The sequence below is a fragment of the Serinus canaria genome, chromosome 5, assembly GCF_022539315.1.
Source record: "Serinus canaria isolate serCan28SL12 chromosome 5, serCan2020, whole genome shotgun sequence".
Classification (NCBI taxonomy): Eukaryota; Metazoa; Chordata; class Aves; order Passeriformes; family Fringillidae; genus Serinus; species Serinus canaria.
This window is the reverse complement of record NC_066319.1, coordinates 28,363,508-28,388,403: the sequence shown is the minus strand read 5'-3', so window position 1 is coordinate 28,388,403 and position 24,896 is coordinate 28,363,508. Positions and strand designations below refer to the sequence as shown.

Here is a 24,896-nt window from a genome sequence, read left to right as displayed (position 1 = left end):
CAAAAGGAAGGGCAATGCTAAACCACAGCTTTTGAATGTTGACTTGGAAGAAAATTGCTGGGAGGTTTCTTTATTTAGTAAATGCTTTCATTGACGCACATACTATTTAAGCAAATGAAGTCATTGTCCTGGGCCCTCTTAATTCATGGCCCACCCAGGCAGTTTCCTTCTCAAATAGGCAATCTTGCAATTGTATTATTTTGGAGAGGGAATATCGGACCTTAGTCTATTGGAAGCCTTTAAACAAGGATAAAAAATGGCTGTCATCACAGAGGGTTCAAGCCTTTTACACATACAAATATAAATACCAGTGGGAATAGTTCTTCTTTGGTAGTGAATAGGCTTTATAGAAGCTGCTTATATCTTGTATATTGCTTGGAAGCAGTGCCTGTTTTATACAGGTTTAAACCCACAGCCATTATAGTGAAGCTATGGGCTGAAGTATGAAGCACTCTGTGACCCATCTGAAATTGTATGCCATAAGGCAGTGAGGGAAAGCCTCACTACATTTTCATAGGGGACTGCTGTACTTCATGCCTTTTTTAAGCTGGATCAAAGGCAGAAATGGAGACTATTGAGCAAGAGCAGGAGGTACTTTTCTGTTGATATTTCCTGCTTTCTTGTAGAAACGGGTGCTATGGTGGGGTTTTATTGTTGCTAAAATAAACATATTTAATGGCAAAATGCTGTAATCCTATCACTTCGTTTTTAGTGATCGTAGATTTGTATCAATCTTCTGGTGAGCTTTAAGAAACAGAAAAGCTCTCAGAGAAAAAACACTCTCAAATAAACAAAGGAGACTGAAGCCATGCTGGCTCTCACTTGTTTATATCAAAAGAGGGTTCCTTCTGGCAGTAAGCTGATATTGTATTATATTACTGTTGGCAATCACAAACTTCTGACCTTAAAGTTTTCCCCTGAGAGGGTACCCATAGTTATCTAAAGGAAAAAAATGTGCTATTAGAATGCAGGAGTGAGATGATGTGGTTAATACAGCCTGGTCAGAAGCTCCTTCTAGGAGAGTTTAAACATTTTGGTCATTCAAATAGAAGTTGACAAAGTTCTTGAAGTCATGCAGTAAACACATCTTTTCTGGTTCTTCTGGTGATGGGCAGAATCTGGAAAAAAGTGTTATTCCACCTTCCATGAAAAACATTTTCAGTCAAAAACCTTCACATTGATTTATAGGTGAACTCCAGTCTGATAAATGGGCTTAGACTGAATGATGAAAGATTGGCTCTCAAACACATTGCAATATATTATTTAAGACCTTATCTCCTAGACTTTGAGAGACCATGACTAGTGCCACGGTCTCCTGTTGTATTAGCAGTGTCCCTTAGGACTCTGGAGAACAGATGAACAGGCAGGTAATCAGGCTATGTGTTGATGACTAATCTTGTTGAAGTTTGTCACTCTCAATTTTGTAATTTCTATTAGTAAAATAGGACTAAGTAGATTTCAGTGGTGGCTGTAAGAATAATCAATTAATGGTGTGATTCTTGGTATGTCCTGTACAGCACCAAGAGTTGGACTTCATTGGTTCTTGCAAGTCCCTTCCAGCTTAGGATATTTTGTGATTCTAAAGTCCTGAGCAACCTGCTCTGTTCTTGGAGCTGACTCTGTCTGGAGCAGAAGGTTGGACCAGACACCTCAGGATGTCATCCTGAGCAATCCCTTGATCCTATCCGAGCAAACATGTTGTGATACTTCACTAGAAGACTCTCCCAGTGTCTTGGGTTGTAAGAACCGTGTCTCTTGGGCTGTTGTTGGAGTCCACTCCGGCTAGCTATGGACCCTGGCCCACATGGTCTTACATGGAGGAAAGCAAAAGACAAGAAATGCTCTTCTCCATGTGGGGACCAGTGTCCTGGTTATTGGCTTGGGAAGGTGGTGACTGCCCAGGTAGAAAAGAGAGCATTCCCTTCTTGCAGGGGACTTATGTAGCTGAGGGAATGGGGGCGGGGGAAGAGGACTGGGATACCATTGAGGAGGGGCGAGAGTAGGGGTAACCAGGGGGCAGACCACCAGGGGGTATAGGGCAAAGGAGTGGGTGAGGGAGAGACCAGAGACCATGTGATGGGAGAAGGGAATAACAATCCATGTGACATAACATACTCAGTGCAAATTTCAAATCACCCAGTGCAAAAAACAGCTAAATAAACTATTTAGTGCAGTACAACACTGGCTAGGTCTTCCTGAGGAATGGCTTGTACTTGATGTCTGACACAAATGACAGAAAAGAGCAAAACAGTTATCCATTCACCTGTCAGGTCTGAAATCTTCATAGATGTTCAAAGGCATTAAAGTTCCAGATCCCATTCCACTTCAGTGAATTTGAGAACTGATGAGTTCCTGTTAACTTATAGATTCAAAGCCCGGCAGCCAGGGTGGAGCTGGTATCAATGGACAATAACAATGTAGGGTTTTTTTCATGTTTTGCCTTTGGTTGCCTACCTTCCATACACAAGGGGCTGACTTTTTTCAAAGGACGTTACATACACTCAGGTGCCCCTGAAATGTGTGATACCTCTTGGACTTCAGCAACTCTGAGATGAAGATTCACCTTTCCCATGTTTTCATCTACATTAGAGGATAATGAAAATTCACATTTCATGCATAAGTTCCTCTCCCACTCCCTACCATCTTCCCTGGGGGCATAACAGAGCAGTGCCAGAGATAATGTAAATCAGATAACTTAAACTCTCCCATCCAAGGTTTGAATCATAACACAGCCATCTCTCTAAAAATTATTTCATATTATTATAATGCAGATCTTAGAGATGTTTATAATGAATCTTTTTTAGGACAAGATTCTGCTCTGCTGAAGAGTGTTTTATTAATGTCCTTGGTATAGTTTTAAAATGTTATATTCCCTCCTCCACTTCTAGGTTCTGTTATTTTGTTTTCACCATCTCTTTAGTTTCCATGAAGAGATGTGTAAAGAATATTTCTTTAGGAAATTATTACTCCATGTGCAAGGAGTAATAATTTCCTAAAGATATATTCTTTACACATCTCTTCTTTTTGGTAAACTTTGCCTCTTAATTCAGTGGGAACCTACTCTTTCCACAGATCTATTGTTCAGAGGTGCCTGTAATCCAAAAAGATAGCACCAGCATCAAACCATGACAGCAGGTTACCTGGATTGAAAATACATTTTTATGGTAGATTCCAAGGAATTAATTTCCTTTTCTTTATCTTTCTCTTTTTTCACAGAATTCCTTTTTGTGCATCTTTCAGCCTCACTGAAAGATGTACACCGTTGTATTTCTAAAGGCCTTCATCATTTTTCAGCCTCTGTTGACTTTGATTGTCTCTCATTTTTCAGCTGTAGACATACCTGGTCCATATGGTGCTGATTCAGAGCTAAATTTCAACCCAGATATAGGAGTATAAGCTCGTTTTGGGGAGAACTACCTCAAATTAAACATTGGGTAAGAGCTAGGAGGGGGAGAAGCACAAAAGTAGAAACAGTCCATAAACCAAAGCATGTAGGTATATGTATTTATAGAAGCATTTGATGGCTGAATGTTGATAAAATAGTGTAGTGAAACTGGCAGATAAGGTAGTTTTTGATATTTCAGCAGCAGTAAAAATTTGTTTAATAGTGTTCAACCTATGCTTCCTTGTGAAAAAAAATGCCCTGAACACAATTAACTATGATGCCTTCAATCAATGTGACTGAAAATATTTAGGAAGGAGAAATTAATTTTCTGTTATATTCTGTTATATATTCATGTTCTTGTAATTTATAATCAGTTTCTCTTTACTCAACCAGCTTTTCCCTTTGCTGAGCAGATCCATGTAAATGTTAAGAAGGAAGCAGGAAAACCCATGTGAAAAGGTCTCAGAGGAACTTAAGAAAATCTCAGGACGTACTATTTAAGTTGTGTTCTTGTGGAAACTGAAATTTTTTTCAGAAAGTATCAGCCCTGAAAATGTCACATGAGGTGCTCTAGCCCATGATAGCAAGTGCTGCTTTGCTCAGTTCTAATCAAATGCTGAGGTTATGTCATTTCTGTGGCTTAGGGCAGGTTCAGATGTGTTTTGAAGTTGATTATAACACCTCAGAGGAGGTGCTCTAAGCATTTTTTTTCCACAAATTTATGTTTGGATGTCTTGGTTAGTGCATCAGACATGCTTTTCTAACCAGAACCTATTTCTTTAACAGACTTCCTTTCAAGTCTTTCCAGAAATATCTTCATGTCTCTGCCTATTTATTTCAGATTTTGTTGTTGCTTGTTTTAGGGAACTAACTGTGGCCAGGCCTTCTTGGGCTGTTAAAGCAATATTTAAGGTCTGGATTGACTGTTTAAAATCTGGATTTCATATGTACTTTTGGGGGAAACAGCATATACTATAGGACCAATGCAATGTTTGTGATCTCTGAGTCTTGAGGAAAAAGGCTTTTTGAGAATTTAGGAAGTGGGGATTAGAGGGAGGAAAAAAAGAGTTTTGCCAGCAAAGATATAATTTCTGAGGCAGGAAGATAATGAGAGAGCCTTGTGGAAGATTTACGAATGGTTCGTACGAGTTGGAAGACCTCACCAGGGGATGAACCTGTCTGTACAAAGAGGAAAGATCAATTATGGAGTGATTGTAGCTGACATCTTGTTTTTTTGAAGAGAGACTGAGAGTTGAGGTTGTTCAGAAGACATCTTCCAGCACCTTCCAGTCCCTGAAGCCAGCCTACAAGAGAGCTGGAGAGGGGCTTTTTACAAGAGCATGTAGTGACAGGACAAGGGGGAACAGCTTCGAACTGAAAGAGAGTAGGTTTGGATTAGGTATGAGGAAAAAATTCTTTACTGTGGGAGTGGTCAGGCATTGGAACAGGCTGGGGCTACCTTAGAAGTTGTGGTAGCCCCATCATTGAAAGTGTTCAAGACCAGGTTGGATGGGGCTTGGAGCAACCTGGTCTAGTGGAAGCTGTCCCTACCCATGGCAGGGGGGTTAGAATAAGATGTTTTTTAAGGTCCCTTTCAGCCCAAACCATACAGTGATTCTGAGTAACTATCATGTGTATTTTTATTAGTTGCTGCAGTTTCTTTAAGACTGTTATTTTTATTCTTTCAGAAATCACAGCACCCACCCTTTGGATTAAGCACTTGGTCATCAAAGATTCCAAAATGAACAGCTCTAATATAAGGAATTCAGGTAAAGTTCTGTCTAAAAAAATTATTGTTTTAACTAGTCTGCAGCTCCTCACATCTGTTCTTGTTTCATTCTTTCTTCATTGTAGCTATCAAGCTGCTAGGGTTACTTGCAGCCCAGGCTATAAAGTAATTTCAGAGAAGGTCCTTTTTTGTGGCCAAAGGGCCATAGTCCATGTGTGATGAAGGATGTTTGTTTCCAAAAACCACAGCTGGGGAATCTCTTAATTTCTTAATCTGTTAATTCATTTTAGTCATCTGTCATCTTTGTTCTGTTTGCAGTTCAGCATGGATATATGAACTGAGGCATTTGGCTGAAAGATCTGGGCTGTCATTTTGGTCTAACATTTGCAAAAAATACAAAAAGGGGTTTCTTTGCTAGTGAACTCAAGATTCTTCTCTGCAGGGGATATTTTTTGATAGAGAAATTTGCAGATTATTTCCCAACTAAAGGTGGTTTAATTGTGTGTGAGCCTACAAAAATGTTGATATTGTTTTGTGGGTAGTGGAGTGGATGGGGGAAGACCAAAGCCTAAAAAACAGCAAAGAAGAGATCATCAAGATGAGTGGGAAAAGGGGAAGCAGGAAGACATGAAGTCAGAGTGTAAAACTTGAGATTGGAGATGCAGGTGAAATGGAGTGGAGTCATTGAAATGAGAAGAAACTGGAGAATCTGAAGAGGAGGGTTAGGGATTCTTAGTAAGAATGGTTTCGGTCTGATATTTTAGCTGAGGTGAGAGAAATGAAGAAATTAAAGGGAATATAAGAGAACAAAATTGCTTTAACAAGCCATGGGTTTACTTTAAGATTTGAATAGGAGATGCTGCTGTTGCATATATTTTATGGAGCATACATGCCTGGAATGGCTTCTGGAATAATTCCAGTCACCTAAACAGATAAATTGTGATATCTTGAAGTGCCTCATCATCTAGTATTTCTGGATTAGCTAGAGAGTATTCATGACAGTTCCTTTAACCTTCCTCTGCCACTTCCAAGCTGCAGGGTGAAGTCAGTGCTAGGTTGGGTGAAACTCTCTTGCTGCAGAATGAAGAGCTCTTGGCAGGAGGACAGCCAGCATTGCCCAGACCACAGTTTTGACAAATCTCTTGAGCTTCACCTCCCAGCTGTTTTTGTAGCAGGGTGGTCTGTGTAGGATCTGCCAGTGGATCTGAAGCTTCAGATGATGTGTGAGTCATCAGCTTCCTTTAAGGATATCTTTCAGGGGAGAACAAACACAGCTTCTGGTTTTTTGTCAGCTGCTGGGACAACCAGCAACTGACAGTACAATTGAAGGTGACAGTGTAATACTAAAATCCTTTGTAATGGGTCCTACCTGTCTCGGAGACCAACTTTCCTTCTAATACAGAAAATCTCATAGCTGTAATGGAAAGAAGAGTGCTAAGAGGATGCAAAGGGACTTTGGGAGCATGATGATCTGTCTTCCACCCTTTCTTGGCCTCACAGAGCCAAAGTAGGCTGACTTTCATGTTGTAAAGGCAATCACTTTGATTGTTTAGTCAGGAAGCTGCCTGATTTGAACTGGAATTTTGTCCACAGAAGGGTTCCTTGGGTAACTTTACTTTTGCTCACATTTTTCAATTGTTTCTGATGTCAGTTCTGTTACTTAAACAAAATTATTGTGAGTGCATGCTACAAATGAAAAATAAACAATCTTGTGGAAAATTCAAGAGCTGTGTAAAAGGTGGTTTATAAAGAAAGCTAAAGGGAGACATATGGTTCATCTGACTCAGCCTCACTGATTGCTCTGATGCTCACTTACTGTAGGGTCTCGTTAAAAGATTGGGTTGCCAACTTTTATCCCCAAATTTCCCGACTGGGCCATATAGATACACAGCCATTTCAGTTTCTCACAAATTATTAAGAAATACTGCCTAGAGCTATTGTTTAGGTGTTATAAAGTGTGGGCTGCTTCAGCCTTTTTCTTTCAAATACTGAAGCATAGTCACCTTGTTTGGTATCTTTCATTCTTTTCATCCCTTGTAATATATGTTAAAGGCAATGTACAGTAGGTGGGATCAAACTGCAGAGAACTGAGGGGGGATAATTATCATTTAGAATCATGTTTCTTCAAGTGTCTTTGAGTCTGTCTTGGCTGTAGATGATGAAACAGCTGTCATGAAATGGGTATGCAAAACTGGGGGATGTTTTTAATTGCCTTTGGCCCAACTTGAAATGCTAATGCTTAGCACATTTCCATTTTTAAAATGTATTTTTAAAGGGCTAGGATAAGTTTTGCTAGCACAAGATTTGGATTCTTCAGTTTGTTGCCTCAGCTGTATTGTCTATCCAAGCTTTCACTTACAGTCTTGGAGCAGATATAGCCTTTTATGCTTTTGCAGCAGTTTAATTGGAATCACTGAAATTGGAAGTGAGAAAAGAGTAAAGACCTGGTAGGTCATCTAATCTACTGCCTTAGGGCTAGTGAATGTTTATACTGTAAGGAGAGCAGCATTTTCTACTGTACCATAAATGCCTTAGATAATAAAGATCTTATTTCTTCCCAAAGGAAATTGCTCTGCTCTCTGAATTCAATCTCAGATGTTTTTTCTTTTTGTAATATCCAGCCTAACTCTTCTTTTACTTCCTATTCCTTGGAGTTTGTATGGTAAAACACTTAGCTCTGATCTCTCTTCTCCCTGTGGTGATTATATGGCCCTGTCCTTTTCAGATACTGCTGTCAGAGGATGTCTGCTGTTCTCTAATCAGCACTGACACTGGACATCTTGGAAAGCAAGCACCATTGCTATGTCAACCATGAGGAGAATTTCAGAATTGCCATATGGAGTCAAATAGACTCTTTAATTTGCTGTCATTGTCTCTGGTCAGTGTTAAGTGAGCCACCCACCAGGCAGCTGAGCATTGCAGAGCTGGTGGCACCCCATGTGATACATGCTGCCTGTATTCTGTAAGGGCTGCATTTGAAATCTGAGTATTCCATCTTCTGTTTAGTGTTGACAAACAGAAGAGGTTCTTCTGAAACTGTTCTCTTTTTTTGGGAGCACTTAGATTTTGTTTGGCATGTGTAAATCCTAATTAAGCTAGGGATCAGGAAAAGCAGAATGACTCCAGCCTGGTGATTAGAGCACTTGACTGAGAATCTATATGTCTCTAGGCATTTTGCCAGTGAGTTTTTCTATGCTCAGTAAAAGAGCATTGCTAGGAGGGATTGCTAGTGCTGTTACCCCAGCCCATCTTAAAGAATTAAATGGCACCCTTTTCTCAGTAGGGTGAGATGTAGGTTCAAACCTCCTCAGCCAGAGGCAGGAGCCAAAATATGAACATCTAGACTGTTGCACAGCAGAAAAGTTGTTTTTCTACACTTAAAAACTACATTTTCTGTCTGTATGAATCCTACAAGTTCCAAATTTTTCTTTTTGGGGCAAGTGAAAGGTCTAGATCAGCACAATATTTTTCTAGTAAGATGACAAAAATATTTTTTGCTGCTTCTTCCCTTTTCCAAACATGCACATCCACATGTGCATGCACATGGATGCCTTAAGCTTACTAAGCCAGTTACCAAGCACTGCTCTCTGTGCTGTGTGGTTTTTAACACTGTCAGAGAAGGAGGTAATTCAGGCGGGATTCTTGCAATGGCTGTTCTCTAATCAACATGGCTGGCAATTGTCTTTTCCTTCTACTTTTACTGTTTCAGCCTCTTCCCCTCACCCCCAAACTATTTCAGCCTGAAACAGTCCAAATGATTTTTTTTTCTTAAGTTCCTTATCTAGGGAAGCATTTGATAATGTTTTCCACTTCCAAGAAATCTAATGGCTGCTTGTTTAGGAGCACCCCATCTCCACTGAGGAATCCAGGGATTTTCCTCACTTCCAGAGTTGGGTTATCTCCAAATTCATTTGTGCTACTTAGTGATTTGGTTTTAGTTAGCAAGAGTTTCCACCCTGTATCCAGCTTACCGTGACAACCTTTAAGAAAACCACAGAATGATGTAATGAGCCTCTGCATGGAAAAATAAACAGCTCCGGAGAAACCAGCAGTAGCAGCCTCAAGTAAATAGTCTTCAGTCACTGGGGTTTTGAAAATGACGTTATTTGAAAGGAAGAATGAGTAATATATTAAGGTTAGCAGCTGAAGACAGGTTTCTGTGTGCTGTGCCTAATTCAAAAACAAAAAAAAAAAAAAAAAGAAAAAAAAAAAGAGAAGAAAAGAAAAAACCCATAGCTGTTTGTTTCAAAATCTTGCTTGGTGAATGGGAACCAATTCCATGTGGCCTGTTCTGTTCAGCTCTGGCACCCAGGCATTGTGCTGGCATCTCATGATGGCATTCCAGTGATAGATCTTTCTCCTGTCAGGAGCTCTTAGTGGACAGAGTATAACTGAATGAGCTTTGAAAACAAGAATGGTGGCATTCACATTTCTTTTTCTTAATTGAGTCAACTTGAAGCCCAAACTTTAGGGCTTTTCAAAGGGGGAAACAAACTTGAAAACTTCACATTTGTATGTATTCCTCCCTCCACCTGAAAGGGAGTCTCTTAATTCTTGAGTGCAGTTTGTCTCTAGAGATCTGCACAGTGGAGTGGGATGTGATCATATCAAGTGTTATTACCAGGACCTGAGTTCTTTGGTTTGTCTGTGTTCCTTAAGGGGTCTTTTTTCCCACTTGCAGGAAAAAAAAAACCATTAAAAAACATCCATAGCACCCCCAAAAACATTCTCTCTAGTCCTCAGTTAGGAAGTTACACCATTTTCCTGCATGCCTTTCTTATTGATCAGGGGCAGTAACTGCCCCAAGGGCTAATGTACTCATGGGTATGTTGCCTTATCCATATGGAGGCTTTCTGTAATCACATACATTGAAAAAGGAGTCTGCTTGAGACCATAGCAGCTCCTCTTGATCAGGTGAGATGATCATGTAAAGAGACAGAGCTTGAGAAGGAAGCTCTTTTCAAGTTTTAGTGGGATACCCCAAAAATAGCCAAGGTTAGACAAGAGTTTAATTTGTTATTAGAACTTTCCTTTTCAGAAGTGAGGATAAACAGAAAGAACTTGAATACCTATATTATTTTCTAGAGTGGGGAGACCTTGCACATATCTGTTGAATGTACAGTTATCTGGAGTTGGAGAAATTTCTTCATGCCTTGGAAATGTGGAACACTGCAGAGAGCAGGGAGCCACAGGTAGATTCAGATGAGGTTCTTGAAAAACAAAACAATGTTATTAATGGGGGTAATTCCACACTAAGGCTTCTCAGCCTTATTCCTTAGGTGTCTTGTCCTACTCTTGGTGCACAGCACTTTCCACCTTGTTATTTAAAGACATGAGACCGTGGACTTCTGCTGCTTCTTTTTTCCTACTTTCCACTATTACTAAACTAGTTGTGTTAGTTTGAAACTGGCTGTCTCTCTCTCAATTCCAGTTCTGCAAATGTTACTGTCCAAATGTCTAATACAGGATTGTAGGCTCTTCCCCAAAATCTGTGGCTGGTTAGTGTTAGTCAGGATACTGAGGAAGGGAGATAGCTATTACTTTGTCAGGTTTTAAAGGGGTTGTAGTCAGGAATAATTGTGCTTTAGGGACTTCTGAATAAGATGTTTTGGTGGCATTTGAATTGGAAAATTTTGGTGCCTATGGATGACATGCTAATGCTGGCTGCAGTCCTGCTTGGTGAACGTTTTTGTGCTTCTGTCTCCTCTGGGCATAACACCTGGGATTAGTTAAAGGCTTTTGATTTTCTCCCTAGCTGAAAAAGAAAAAAGTGTCATTGATGGTGTCAAGAACAAGAGTTCATGGGAGGGAAGCAGTGTGTCAGAAAGCTTTTGTCATTTCTACTGTCCTCTTTTAATGTATCCTTCTTGGTTCTTTTCCTGCATCTTGAGCCAGTTCCTCCCAACACAGTGCTCCTCTAACCTGTCAAAACTATTGGGACAAAAGTCTGTGACTATTGTCCCATCTGCCACAAGTATTTCTCTTCAGACCTTTGCATTAGTCCTCCCAGCTGTTCTTTTGTTGAGGATTTGTTTTGGTTTTGTTTTTAATTAATTTTAGTTTAGATTCTGGCTTGATACCAAATAAAGTAATTTCAAGGGAAGCTCCTGTTGAGTATGAAATGAAAACTTACTAATTCCATTACATTTTCACAACAAATATATGTGCTCTTATTTGCTGAGTTCCTGTTTCCTTGCAAGCCAAAATGTGATGTTTCTTCCTTACTTATTATCCCTCTCTTCCCTCTGGCTCCATCTGTGGTGCAGGCATCCTTTCCTGTCTTGGCTGCTGCCTGGGAGGCCTCTGTCTCTTATTCCCTTCTGGAAGTTCTGAGAAGGATGATATGTGTGATGCCCAAGGGTGATTCTCCCACAGTCTCAGTGTGACAGGTGTGTGTGGTGAAGAAGGGAATATGTAGGAGAGAGCAGAAGCAGGGGGAATGGAAGAATCTAAGACCAGGACCCTTCCCAGACAGCCAGCAAACAAAGTCATAAATAACATGCCATTGGGGACCAGTTAATCTGCTCTATGAAAAGGTGCAAAGTATACAAGTGGGAAAAATAACATTGTATAATAATCAGCATGCAACCATAGGTGTTAAACCATATGCAGCTAGGCAAATAAATGAAGCTCCCCCAGAGAGCTGTGCAATAAATCATTCCCAAAGAATTCAGTCACTCCCCCCTCCTTATCCCCCAAAGAAAGAAAATAAATTACTTAGATGTGGAGTCATAACTACCACTCTGCAGCTGCCAGTTAAGGCAAATGGTCAAGGAGCAGTAGGAGAAGGGACAAAGATATAAGAAGCTGGGGTAAAGGGGAAATAAAAAACAGTGCCACTTTTAAAACCGCTGGGGATTTGGGGAGGAAGGGAAAGGAAATAAGCTCCAACAGCAGGCATTACCTGAACATACAGACACAAACTGAGAGTGGTCAACTTTGTGGAGTTTGTTTTGCTTTTTAGCAGAAGCTAGTTCTGATTGGAGGGGCTGCACTGATTTGCTGAAGTAATTCCTTAGCAGCAGTCTCCTTGCTGTTTGTAATAGCAGCATTTAGCACAGGCTCATTTGTGGATCTGCACTTCAGATATCCATTTCAATGTATGCCTATGCCTGCAGAAAGGCTGCACATATTGACTCACCTTCCCACCTCTCTTGAAATGTTCCTGTCAAATTCACCACATTCCTGAGGTACCACAATTAAGGAGGAGCTGTTTCAAGGTAACTGCCATTGCTAGCTCCTAGATAACCTCTGGAAAATGTTTAGACCTAGGTAGGCTTCTCCTGAAACCAAAAGCCCTGGTGGGGTTTGCAAATGACAAGTGAAGAAAAAGAGAGAAGTGAAGAAAAAAAAAAAGCATTCAAAACACAGGTCAGTGTATCCCTATGAGCATCTGCTGCCCACAGAGCTGTCCAAGAAGGCCATGAATATTGCCTAGTACAGCATAAGGCTGTGAATGAGAAGAGCTGCATTCCAGAGGTTTAGAAAACCCTGCCCCTCCATGGGGACATCTGTTGGACATCCATCTCATGATACTGATCAAGTGGGAGCAGTTTCTCTGTGCCATGGCTGATGTCTGAATCCTGTGTTACATCACTGAACTTCCAAAGCCTAGATATTCTATGCAGAGAATTCTACAGCTGACTCTAAGTAAATATCCAAAAGTGACTGCTAGCTTCCTGTCAGAGGCAATTCCCTCTGCCTCCTTGTAAAGTGCAAAATACTACAGGAAAAAGCTGCTCTGTCACTGCATGAAAAGGCTCATCACACTATAAACCTGTCTTTCTTGCCTTCTGTTCCTCACCAGTAGTAGCATTAAATATAATGTTGCTGTAGGTAGGAAGACCAGTCTGAACCACTTTTTACCTGCCTGTGACAGTTTTCAGTCTTTCTGTTCGGTGTCCTATAATTGCAGAGTAACAATACTGTAAAAATAGTGTGCTTGTATACTCTAGCTAGAAGAGTTAGGCAAGTTCTCCAATAATTGCTGTACTAGTTGTTCCAAGGACTATTAAAAACCGGTGTGGAACTGAAAAAAGTTTCCCAATAATGCTAAGGCTCCAGTGGAAACACCGACTTTTTTTGTTTTATTGAACAGAATTCCTCAGTGTGGAAAGAGTGCAGTGAAAAAGGAGTAAAGGGAAAATGAATGTGTTCAGAGACAGGTGGCTTATGTCAAAGCTAGGTACACCACAAGCTCACAGTGCTTAGAAACTACATGAAATGGAAAAGAGGCATTAGGGAAGAAAAAACACAGACTGTGTAGCTTTGTCTCAAAATGACAAGGGCAGTGTCTAAGGTTGAAAGTTTTTTCTACTGCTGAGGAACCATCCTGATGTCAAGAAGTGAAGAGGCTGCATTTTGATGCCAGACTTTCTCTGCTCGGCCTACAGAAGCTGTTGTCATTGTGAAGGTACTGCACAGGTACAGCTGTCATAAAGGATGTGGAGGCATTAGAGGGGATCAGACCCCAAAATCTGGAAACTTCAACCAGGATTTAAGTTTATCTTCAAGATAAACTTAAATATCTTCAAGATTTTACTCTGTGTTAGCAAAAAGGTTGCCTCAATCATTGAGGATCTGCTGGAGCTTCTCAGCCTGTAAGAGGAGAAAAAAAAAGACCTGAAAACATTCAGGTGGTTTTCTCTTCCTGTTTTCACCCAGGGTCATATCCAAAAAATAGCAGCTCTGACACATGTAACCTGTTCCTAATCTGGCAACAGAGATCCCATTGCGTCTTCCAATGAGTGAACAATTAATCATCAGGGCTTTTTTATATCAAACCTAAATAGCCTTTCTCCAAGCAAGCTGTCTGCTACTTGAACTACCCATGGGGAAGGAAAAAATTATCTATAGTATCTTTTTTTTTTCTTATAGAACAGCTTTTATGTCTCAGAAGACTGAATGTCATCCCTAGACTAAACAAATTGAATTCTTGTAGCCTTTTCTCATAGATCAAGTTTCGTAGACCTTTGCCTGTTCCCCTTGCTCTCTCATGCCCTCTTGCCAAACAGTCCTCCTGTCCCTCAAAGTGCAGTGCCCAGTGCTTGTACACAGGGCTCATTTAAGGATCACCAGTACTTCATGTCTGTTCCTTATGCGAAGTCCCCATCATTACATTCCATGGCTGGATTTACCTGTTTTGATTCTTTTTGTTGTTGTTTGCAATGTCGTGACTTTTTTTGTGCAGACTTTTTTTTGGTCTACCTAAGCTGCTGACCATTTTTTCCAAATCTCACTGTCTCGCCAGTAATTTCCTCCCCATGTGCTGGATTTCTCCTTGCTGGTTGTTATGGTTTGTACTTGTAAGTTGTGATTACACTGATTTAAAACCATTTATCAATGTGACTTTGAATTCCTTCCTGAAGTTCAGTCTGTTCCATTGGAGTGGTCATTTAATTTGATACAAGTCTCATGGTAGCCTTCAAGATAGAGAACTTCTGAGACCTCTTGTCTTGGAGAGCATCTTTTTCTTAACCTGCTGTGTTAGGTAGCTATCTCGTAGTAATTGTATGTAGCTTGCATTTTCCTCATTTGGTTATGAGAATGACACAACTTAAAATATACTCTAATGAGCCAGAATTTATTCAGAGCTCTAATGCATTGTACATGAACATGAAAACATTATCAGGTTTTTTCCAGGATGATGTACCACAGCCACAAAAAAAGCATTGTTCTTTTTCTGCCATCCTTCAGCTACTCTGGCTATAGCTCTAGAGAGACTGTGTGGCTGACTGCTTGTGAGATGGGATGGTATAAAGAGTCCAAGGCCTGCCTGAAAAGCAGTTCAGTTAGAATTGCAAGGACAGGTAGCTTTCAACTGACAGGTTTCAAGATGTGCAAGTGTGGATCTTTATTCCTGTAGCTGGGAACCCTGTGGAGCACACTCCACTTTTCTTAGCTGGGCAGGGCACAATGCCCACAGGTTGTGCAAAAGGAGCATAAGTTGTACATCAGAAAGTCCCTCACTAAGTTTGCTCTAATGTGTGAGAAGGTGCTTCCTTCAGCCAGTCCTCCTTATTGCAAGCTAGAGGGTAGATATTGAGTAGGCTTCTCATCTTATAACGCTGGTGGGAATGCAATGCGGCCTTATCTCCTAGAGCAGAAAGAAAATGGCAGGAGAAGCATGTGTTCCTGGATAGCTGAAGTTTAATGAGCCTCTTGGAATAATGCATTTTTGAAAATGGTAACCCACCTGTTAAACCTTTGCATTGTTCAGCACTGGAACATGTAGTACCATCTGCTTCCTCTGTAGCCTATTCCTTGAGAAATGGAATGAGTACCAAGGTAAAGCAAAGGCTGCTCAACTGGTACAGTATGGGAACACCTGCAAGGTTTGTTTTTCTTTTTACCTTCATGTTAGCCAGAAAACTCTGGAGGGACCATGATCCCAGACAGAACAGGGTGGAGTGGCTATCAGCACTGATGACTAACAGAGGTGTGGAGAGATTTATGCTATCCCCAAGAGCCGTATTTGCTCAGCTGTTATTGTGCTCCCAGTAAACACTGAAGGGGTTGTTTCTCTCCCTCCACCCACAGCCCTGTCAGGGGACAGGCAATAAGGGCCTATTTACTGCATTGCTTTGCTAGTCCTGCCAGCACTTGTGCATGTGTGTACAGAAGGCTTTTCCAATGCTCTTTCCTCCCTGGAGAGGGAAGGATGCAGGTTTGGGCTGCTGAGGTAACCTGTGCTGAACTTGCTTTCTGCCCGCAACTTTTGTAAGCTCCATACTGGGATGAGGTACGTGTTCTGGAGTGGACCTGGGTCCTGTTCACATTAGAGCTTCCTTAAACAATGTAAAAGCAGCTTTAAGCTCATGTACATGCTGTGGTAAAATAACCAGTTCAAAGCTTTTGGTCTCTGCCACAGCAATGTAAAGACACATAAGAAATTGACCCTGTCTGAATTAAGCTCCTCTGGGAGACAGGCAAACACTTTTCCTCACTGAAAGGAAAACTGAGGCACAAAGACACTTAGTCCTCATGTTTGGGCTGGCACAGGAGGTCAGTAGGAACTTGGCACTAGATATCCATGCTGATCCCCTTTGTTCTATGCTGCACTAATGTCTCGCTGAGGGGAAAGTTGGGAGTTGAACAACAACAACAAAAAAAAAAATTGGGGGAGATGTGTTTGAGGGGTTTTTTAATGGTTTTTTGAAATGAGGTCCCTGTTGCAGCACTAACAATGGGGATTGGTCAAGAATTCTTCTTCTTCTAAAAGACCTTTTCCTCCCCTTGTGATGAATGCTTGTTCATTAAAACTAAAGCTTTTTTGTGGGAATTGCATGGGAAAAGTTTTGCTGGTCCAGACAGAATTTCTGGTCAAAAGAAATGAGGGAGAGAGAGAGAAAGAGAAGGAAATCTGCCCTGCCTGGTACAGCCTGTAGCTCTGGGGTTAGGCTGTTCACATGAGTTCATTGGGGCTGGGCAGAAGCATAGAGGGAGGTTAGACCCTGATTTGGAAGAAAGAATCCTGTCTCTTAAGGGTGTAGGAATCTCTCCAAGGTTCTTGGTTTTGGTGCCAGAGTCTCTCTCTTCTTTTAATGAGAAAAGATTTGGGTACAGAAGACCAAAGTTCAAAAAATAAGCTGCTGTGGTTGGATGGCAGATGTTCCCTATGTCCCACCATAGTTATCCACAGCCATAGTGAATGATGCTTAGTGCCTTGGCTTTGGTGGCAATGAGAGTTGTTCCATGTCAGAAGAGCAGCTGGGGGAGGCTGCCTCATCCCCGGTGGCTGCACACAGCCCTGCAAGGTGAGCATGAGAACTGTTAAGCATGAGCCTTTGGCTAGGTGCTACTAGACACCCTCTCTTCTCAGCTTTGTTAGGTAAACAAGCACCCCATCTAACCAAACCATGCAGTTTATTACACAGTCAGACAAGTCCCTTACTTTGTCCATAATTTTTATTTTTATTGTGCGGACATTAAATACATGTTTGAATATGTGTACTTAAGGGTCCAGGAATGAGAGACCTATCAATGAATCCAACCAGGTATTCCTCAGAAAGCCATTACTAGGGCAAAATTGTTGCATAAATACTGCAGATGTCCAAGCCCTGTTTTTCTGCCATAGCTCATGGCTTCAGAGACACTGCTTTAAAAATAGGTTTTAATGAGTGGTAGATGCAGTCAAGAGTAAGAAGGAACAGTTAGCATTTTAGAGCTGAACAGTTGAGGTAAAATGGATATTTCTGCCAATGACTCTTCTTTTTGTGTATGCATACATTCCCTAATGTGTTTTTTCTGTAATTTGGTTTTTTGTAATCTAGATTTGCTGTCTCACAAAGGTTTCACTCCCCAGCAGCAGCAAGTTGGCAAGTGTTACTTGGTTTCTTTGCTGATGGTCAAGTCAAAGCAAAGATGGCAGAAAACAGTGGAATGTGACAGTACCTTTAAAATAAATACATAAATGGGTATAATATTATTATTTGTTCTAGGAAGACTGTGTTCCACTGATTTGCTGCCTTAAATGTTATTTCTCAAAGAAAAGTTTCGTTTAGGCAAAGAAGGAAAATCTTCCTTTCTCTGCCTGCAACTCCCATTAACAGGGAATAGGCTTTTAAGTACCCTGCATGTATAATAAATATATGCTGGTTTCTAAGATGACAGCTTAATTTCATAGCTGGCATTAAACTTTCTAGCTTTGCCATAGGCTTTCTCTATTCTCCATTAAGCTGGCCTTGGCAACAACAGCAAAGTTTCCAGTAAGCAGTTTGACTGGAACAGGAGGGCTTGAGTGTCCTGGAGCTGGGATAGCATTTGATGATCCCTTTGTTACCCTTGAGACAATCTTTCAGGGTGACACTGTGTGCAGTTGATGTCAAGTCCCAGACTAGGGAAGCTGATGGTGTGGATTTCCCAGCTGATTTTGCTGGCTTTTGAATACCCAACTATTAATATTAATGTTTATTTTTTAAGGGAATAAAGTGCTGTTAGAGTGGTAGCCTGGAGGAAAGAGTCTCTTTGGGAACTAATGCTAGTTAATACATTCTGCTTAGCAGACAGATGTCACTGAAGGAAATTTCCACAAAGCTATTGTCAGAGTCAGTGTGTTTGCTGTTCTGATCTCCTCCAGCTCAGGGAAGGCTTGGTAGATCTGGAAGGGGTTCAGAGAAGAACTGTGCCATGTGGGACTCTCCATCATGTAAATGAGACGAAGTAAGATCTGTAAAGCAGGGAGGAACTTCCATAGTAGCTACTTCTAGATGTACATCAGAACTGAGTAAAGTATGATCTCCCTGATGCTTCTGCTGTACCACTGTCATTGCTAATGAGAGGCTACTGAATGCTGGTGACAGAGTCTGCATCATTACATCTGTCTGATAGCTACTGAACAAAGCCTCTAAGATTTTTTTCACTCAGCCTTTAAACAGCCTGCAAACAGAAACAACTACCAGTTAGTTATGTATTCTGGTAGTAAATGTGACTATTCAGTTCCCACAAATTTCTGTTAGTATGTGCAGAGAATTTTTTCCGTTTTTTTTTTTATGCCATAGCACAAATGTGTAAGTATGTAGATTTATTCTGTGTAATTTGCATACCTAACTGCAAATGTATGTAAAATAACATACTAATTCATTAAAGAATTTTTTTTTAAAATTTTATTTCAATTTAAGTGGCTTATTTCTTTGTTCTAACACATACTTTATTTTTTTCAGAGTAATTTTACTGAGAGTTTTGCAAGACTCACTGGAGTTGAGAAATCTTTGTTTGACTTTGTGCACTCAGGAAGCTTTTGGGATTTAGATAGAAAAATTCCTGGAATGTAGTTCTCTTGAGCAGAAGTTTTTCTTCCTTTTGCTTGTAATATAATGATGATAGAGAATTTTGCCCCTGCTTTTTTGCTTCCCCCAAGCTGCCTGAGTGATTTGCCTCGCCTGATGGCCAAGAGGTGAATTGCTGTCAACAGACTGTGGCTAAGTGGGGCTCTTTGATGTCAGTGGTTTGTTAGGGAACTGGCAGTCCTCTGGCTCAGTGACTTCTCTGTCCACGTATGTCTTGGGAACAGTCTTTTTCTTTTTTTCTTTTTTTCTCTTTTTCTTTTTTTTTTTTCTTTTTTTTCGATTTCCTTTTTTCCCTCCTTCTTTTTCTTCCTCTTCTTCTTCCTCTTTGTCGTCTCAGATGTGAAATCTGTTAGCAAAATGAAGTCAGCTTAAATATCAGCAGAGGCTTGAGTTCCTTTTCAGTTTTTGTTGACTTTATCCCTTCCTGCTCCTTCCCGGTCAAATTTCTCTCTGCTTGAGTCAGACTTACCGACACTTAATTCTGTGTTTCTGTTGCATGGGTTTGTATGTGGCAAAGTTCAGATGCCCTTCACATTCCCAGCCTCGACAGTGATCTGAAATGCTGAGGAGAGTGAGGCTTTTTGGAGTCTCTGAGACTCATTCACCTGCTACAGTTCAATTAGAAACCAGTAAAAATGCTTCTGGTATCCAGGCATGCTGTATTCAGGTGATGCTGTGCAGACCTGCTGGAGTTTCTTGTTGTATCTGCTACCAAGCTGTAAATTGGCGCCCCTTCTGTTCCCCCGATATGGAACAAAACTTACTCTCTCTACAGCATAATTTATCACCAAAAGACAAGGTATAACTAATAGTGTACCAACAGGCAGGCAAAATAGAGGGAACCTGAGCCTTGTGTGTGCTGAGTTGTGTGCTGAGCCAGTCAGGAGAGCAGGATGCTGAGGTTATGCTGTGTCCGCTGGCTGATGATGCAAATATCTACAGATTTGGGGTGAACCTAGGGTGTCATTGCTGGTCAGTGGAAGAATTTTACATATTGAGGTCTTGAGGTAGCTCTTGGCTGTGGCAAGGAATTACAGGTCTTGTGGCCTATTTATAAAACTAAGATTAAAAGCACAGTAAACTGCAGGGTATAGGAAGGCTAGGGAAGAAGGGGACAGCTATTTTTCCTGCTTCTGTTTTTCATCACTCTCCTAAGGATAAGAGTTAGGAGTTTGATTGTTGTCTTTTGTTACCCTAGACTTAGATGTGTTTTCAGCTGTCTTAACTGCTCTCTTTTCTTCACTGTCATACTTTCAGTAGTTTACAAAGTTGAAATAATTTTTCTGCTTGTCAAAATGCCAGAATATCTTAGAGTCATAATTGCGAATTTCTGGCTGTTAAGCCAATTAAGTCTTATCATCTTGCAGGTTCTCTGTGCTTCTCTTGTCCCTTAGGTGGCTGGTCCATGTGAGAGGCAGCAGCCTGGCACTGTCCATGTACCCAACACTCCTTTGCAGGCAGTGCTTGGGCTCTGTGTGCCAGGCTGGCTGCAGAAGTCACTTCTGAGCTTCTAGCAGTTCTTTGGTGCATGCCACTACTCTTCTCTTTGTCAGTATCTTTGGAAATAGTCTTTCCTGTGTTCTTAAGGCACAGGACCGTACCTGTTTCTCAGTAGAAAGCAGTGTTGGTGGGTGCCCTTTGTTTTCCAGTTGAGGACAACAGTGGAGAGAGCTGGAGAGGTGATGGCAATGGGGGTCGAGTGGGATATCCTGTTCTGTTCCCTGCTGAGGTGTGTGCAGACGCTGTCTGCACTGGATAAAGCTGTGTTAAAACATAACCCGCTCCTCTTGGGATCATGTTGGAGAGGTGGTATTAAGAGGGAGGTGTGTTTTGCAGTCTGGAGAAAGAGACAGAGGGGCAGGGCAGGGTGTTTGCATCCTTTGTTTAACTGGAAAATACAAGTCACAGTTTAGGACCTCTCAGCTTGCAAAAACAATCTGGGAAATGCTTACCTCATGGCTGCATTAATAGTGCATTATTTTTACCTGACAGTTCATTTCTAAAACCCAAGTGATCAAGAAGAGTTTTTTCTGCTGTTTCTGGCATCCTGAGCACCCGGCCGTCAATGTCTTTAGTCCATAATCTTGTTGTGTCACAGTGAAATGCAGGAGAAAGTTCTCAACCCAGAAGTCCCTCAGTCCCTGAGGATGTAGCCATACTGAAGTTTGATGAGAAGGAAATAGACACAAAGGGCTCCTGATGTGAATGATACCCATATCCCACTGACCTGAGCAAAGTGATCTTGATTTGATTCCTTTTTCCATCCTCTCCAACCTCCCTTCTGTCTTCCAGAAAAAGTTCACTCCTGTGACCAGGAGAGGCAGAGCGCCCTGGAGGAGGCCAGGCAGAACCCCCGGGAGGGCATCGTCATCCCCGAGTGCGCTCCTGGAGGACTTTACAAACCAGTGCAGTGCCACCAGTCCACTGGGTATTGCTGGTGTGTCCTGGTGGACACGGGACGTCCCCTGCCTGGTACTTCCACACGGTGAGAGCTACAGGCAGGCCTGGGAAGGTACCTGGCTGAAGATGTTGAGATATTAAAAATACTACTGCAATATGAAACCAGTTCCTCACTCTAGAGGAGTCAGCTCTATCCCACTTTCCCTAGAGCAAGCAATGCTGTATGTGATGTTCCCTGTTGAGTGTTACTGTGCAGCTCCTTCTTTATAGGAGTTGGTGGACATTAACTACTGTCCTTACTTTTCTCTGTGTTTAAGTATTCATGCAAAGCAGCCTTTTTTTCTTCTGGCTTGCTTTTGTGAGGTAGAAGGAATGGGGGCTTTGCTTAAGAGTATAGATTATGGGCATGAGCAGTGAAAAACAAGTGTCTTTTTTGCATTATCATCTGCTTTATATTTCCATGTTGCAGCCACTTGAATCCTGACCAGTATGGAATTAGAAGACGGCTTGTTGTTCCTGAATAGATTTAAAACCAGAGATAGATTTTTTTTTTCCAGTCACTCTCTATCTTGAAACTACCTGAAACTACCTTTTCTCACTTGGAGTTTGGAAAAAAATTGCAAGTCTGGAAAGTTGCAAAAACAGGCCAGTAAGAGCTGGGACTTAAACTTGGCTACATGTAGTGATTCTGCAAAGCATGGACAGCTTTCAAAAAGAATTTCAGCCTATGCCCACAAGAATTGGAAGAGGGCCCTGTTCTGTTTGTGTGTTTCAGTTGATAGCTGATACTGGACTTCAAAGTATATTCTTCTTTCTCTTTCCACTTCTGCTGCTGTTGCTGACTGTCCATAAACAGTCAGATGCTTGAGAGTGTATTTCTTCTGGAGGTTTATTAGTTTCCTCTGCAGTGAGCAGACAAGGCACAAGTCATTGACCCTGAAATTATCTCAGATGGTCAAAGCATAGTGCTAATAATGGCCTGGTTGTGGATTTGATCCCTATATGGGCCACTCACTTAAGAGCTGGACTTGATGATCCTTGCTGGTCCCTTCCAGCTCAGAATAGTCTGTGATTAGTGACTCTGTGATGATACTAAAGCTATGTTACATAATTTAGCTTCTGCTGTTTTTCTTTTTCAGGTATGAGACTCCAGTGTGTGAAAGCGATGCCAGATCAAAGAGCACAGAGATTGATGATCCCTTCAAGGACAGAGAACTTCCAGGTTAGAGGAACAAGATCCTGTCTCTGCCTTCTTACCTTGTCTTACCTTGGGACTCTTAAGAGGCCAACAATATTGTTGAGGAGATAGGGGATTTTCCTCCCAGTGCATGCTTTACCATGGGGTTTATTCTGTGGGTATTTTTTAAGATCACCTTCAGTTTCAGCAGTGAACTGGAAACGGCTGGGTCTGTCCTGGTTGTGTGTATTGCCTGTCTGCCTTTGAAAACATTTCTGGGATTAGAATTTTCTGGAGAGAAACCAGGATGCCTGGAGATACCCTGGGTAAGAATGGGCTCAACACTGAATGTTCCTTAAAGCCTGACCAGGACAAGATCCTTTCTGTTTAGCAGGGCTTTTCAGCAGCTTGATGCTCCCTGAGTCACAGAAGAGGGCACAACTGCCAATTGTCAGTGCTCTGATTTGCTCCCTTTCACTGACTGCATGGAGCAGGCAGGACAACTCTCACAGTGTATTAAGGTCCCTCACCTATGGTGGCTTTTCACTTAGCTGGACTTTATTCCTCCTTTTCTGCCTGGGATATGCTTTATTTCCCACAGTTCCTTGTTTTATATTTTGTTTTTCTCTCTTAAGAGAGTGGCAAGCATAATTTGCTGTTTTTCTACCTTTTTTCTGCTAGGAACACGTGCTGGGCATTGGTGTCAGTGCAGCTCTTAAAAATGCTATCCCAGCTGCCTGTGCTCTGTTTTCTCCTTCTGGCTCCCTTCTAAGGAGCAGAGTGAGGGGCCTTTACTGGCAGGTCAGCCATTGCTCTCCTGGGTGAGGACTGCTTGAAAACACAAGCTACAGTGGATCCCTCTGCACCATGAGGGGGAGGTGGACACCACTAATTCTGCAGAAGTAGCTGGTGACTCTGGATTAGCTTAATGTTCTATGGGTAGCATAAAGTGAGTTGTTCCTGAGCAGGTTAGCAAAGGAAATGAGATTTTTTTGTGTCTCCTAATTGTTGTCCTGCTGGCTCCTGACTTCAGACCCCAGACCTTTCTGCTTAGAAACTCTGCCCTCAGCAGGGCTCTCTTCTATACAGCTCCTCATTTTCACGAGTCGTGTAAAAATTTCATATTGCCTCCTTTTCACATTCAAAGGCAATCAACCAATTGGTTCAAATATTATGTTGTGGGGTAAGGGGAGGGAAGCCAGCCAAATGGATTACAGTAAGGCTCATTTCCTTAGGAAATCACACTAAAATGGAGTAACCTTACATCCTTGATTCCCCATCCCCCACTCCCATTGCTTTACCACCTATCCTTGGCACTTCTTCCCTGCCTCTTCAGAAATCCTCTGCAAAAATCCTTTGCACTTTGGCTTTTTCTTTGAGACTCTATTTCTGATCTCAACAAGACCGACTGGTTTTGTTTCCCTTCTCCTTTCCCTTCTCCACTGGAGCCAGACAAGGGGACAGGAACTGCTTGATGCAGAGGAGGACACAGGATGCTCTGTAGCTCAGCAGTCCAGTCCCAATATCAAACTCCAGGAGAGCTGCCCTCTCAGCTCAAGCCAGTTTTCTGTGCCTGTGTAAACTTCAGTCTCTGTTTGGCTGCACTGGTTAGTATGATTGTTGCCCAGAGAAGTTTTGAATGCCCCATCCCTGGAAGTGCTCAAGGCCAGGCTGGATGGGATCCTGAGCAACCTGATCCAGTGAATGGCATCCCTGCCCCTAGCAGGAGGGTTGAAACTAGATGATCTTTAAGGTCCCTTTTAACCCTAGCCACATTCCATGATTCTGTGATTCCTAGCACTGAAAATACCCCTGTCTATGGAGAGATGGGGAGACAGAGGGTCTGATCCTGGTTTGTCTGCCTGAGAAATGCTGTGCTGCATGAACTTCTTATGCAATCTTGAGGTTTGTTTGATTAGCTACTCTTGTATGCAAAAATTTACTGATGAGCCAGAACTGCAGGGGATGAGAGAGAATGTTTTTTTTAATTTTTTTTCCTGCTCTCATTTCTTAGCGGAACTGAATGTCAAGAAAAATTCCTGCTTTAATGTGAGACTGATTGCATAATTTGTGCTCAGTTCTGTCAGGGGGACCCCTAAATTTATTCCTCTTTTAGAGGTTTGCCCTTTCTTTAGACTCCCAGTGCTGCAGGCAGTGTACTTCTTGGCCTTTGTGAAGAGACCCTGCAGAGGCCCAGGTGGGAAAGACATAAGTTCAGATCTTTGCACACCTTCACGTACTCTCTTCACAGCCTGTCATGACTGTAGCCAAGAGTAAAAAGAAAGAAGGGAAATGTTACTTATACATAGCAAATGGCAAACTGCTAACTCCTGCAGATGGTGAGATGCTGGGAGCCCAGGGAGATGACTTCTAGCAAATGGTTCTTCAGCCTTTTCATTACCTCAACAAAAAGCTCCT

At 41.7% G+C, this 24,896-nt stretch overlaps 1 protein-coding gene across 4 annotated transcripts in view; it reads left to right on the top strand.

Moving 5' to 3' along the window:
• Window positions 1–24,896, top strand: part of SMOC1 (SPARC related modular calcium binding 1) — a 129,767-nt gene that overhangs the window by 81,766 nt on the left and 23,105 nt on the right. For all 4 annotated transcript variants that reach the window (XM_050975181.1, XM_050975180.1, XM_050975179.1 and 1 more), the window contains exons 7-9: window positions 5,074–5,154; window positions 21,194–21,386; window positions 22,441–22,523. In XM_050975181.1, coding sequence (XP_050831138.1) covers window positions 5,074–5,154; window positions 21,194–21,386; window positions 22,441–22,523 — 357 coding nt within the window. The remainder of the gene's footprint in view (window positions 1–5,073; window positions 5,155–21,193; window positions 21,387–22,440; window positions 22,524–24,896) is intronic.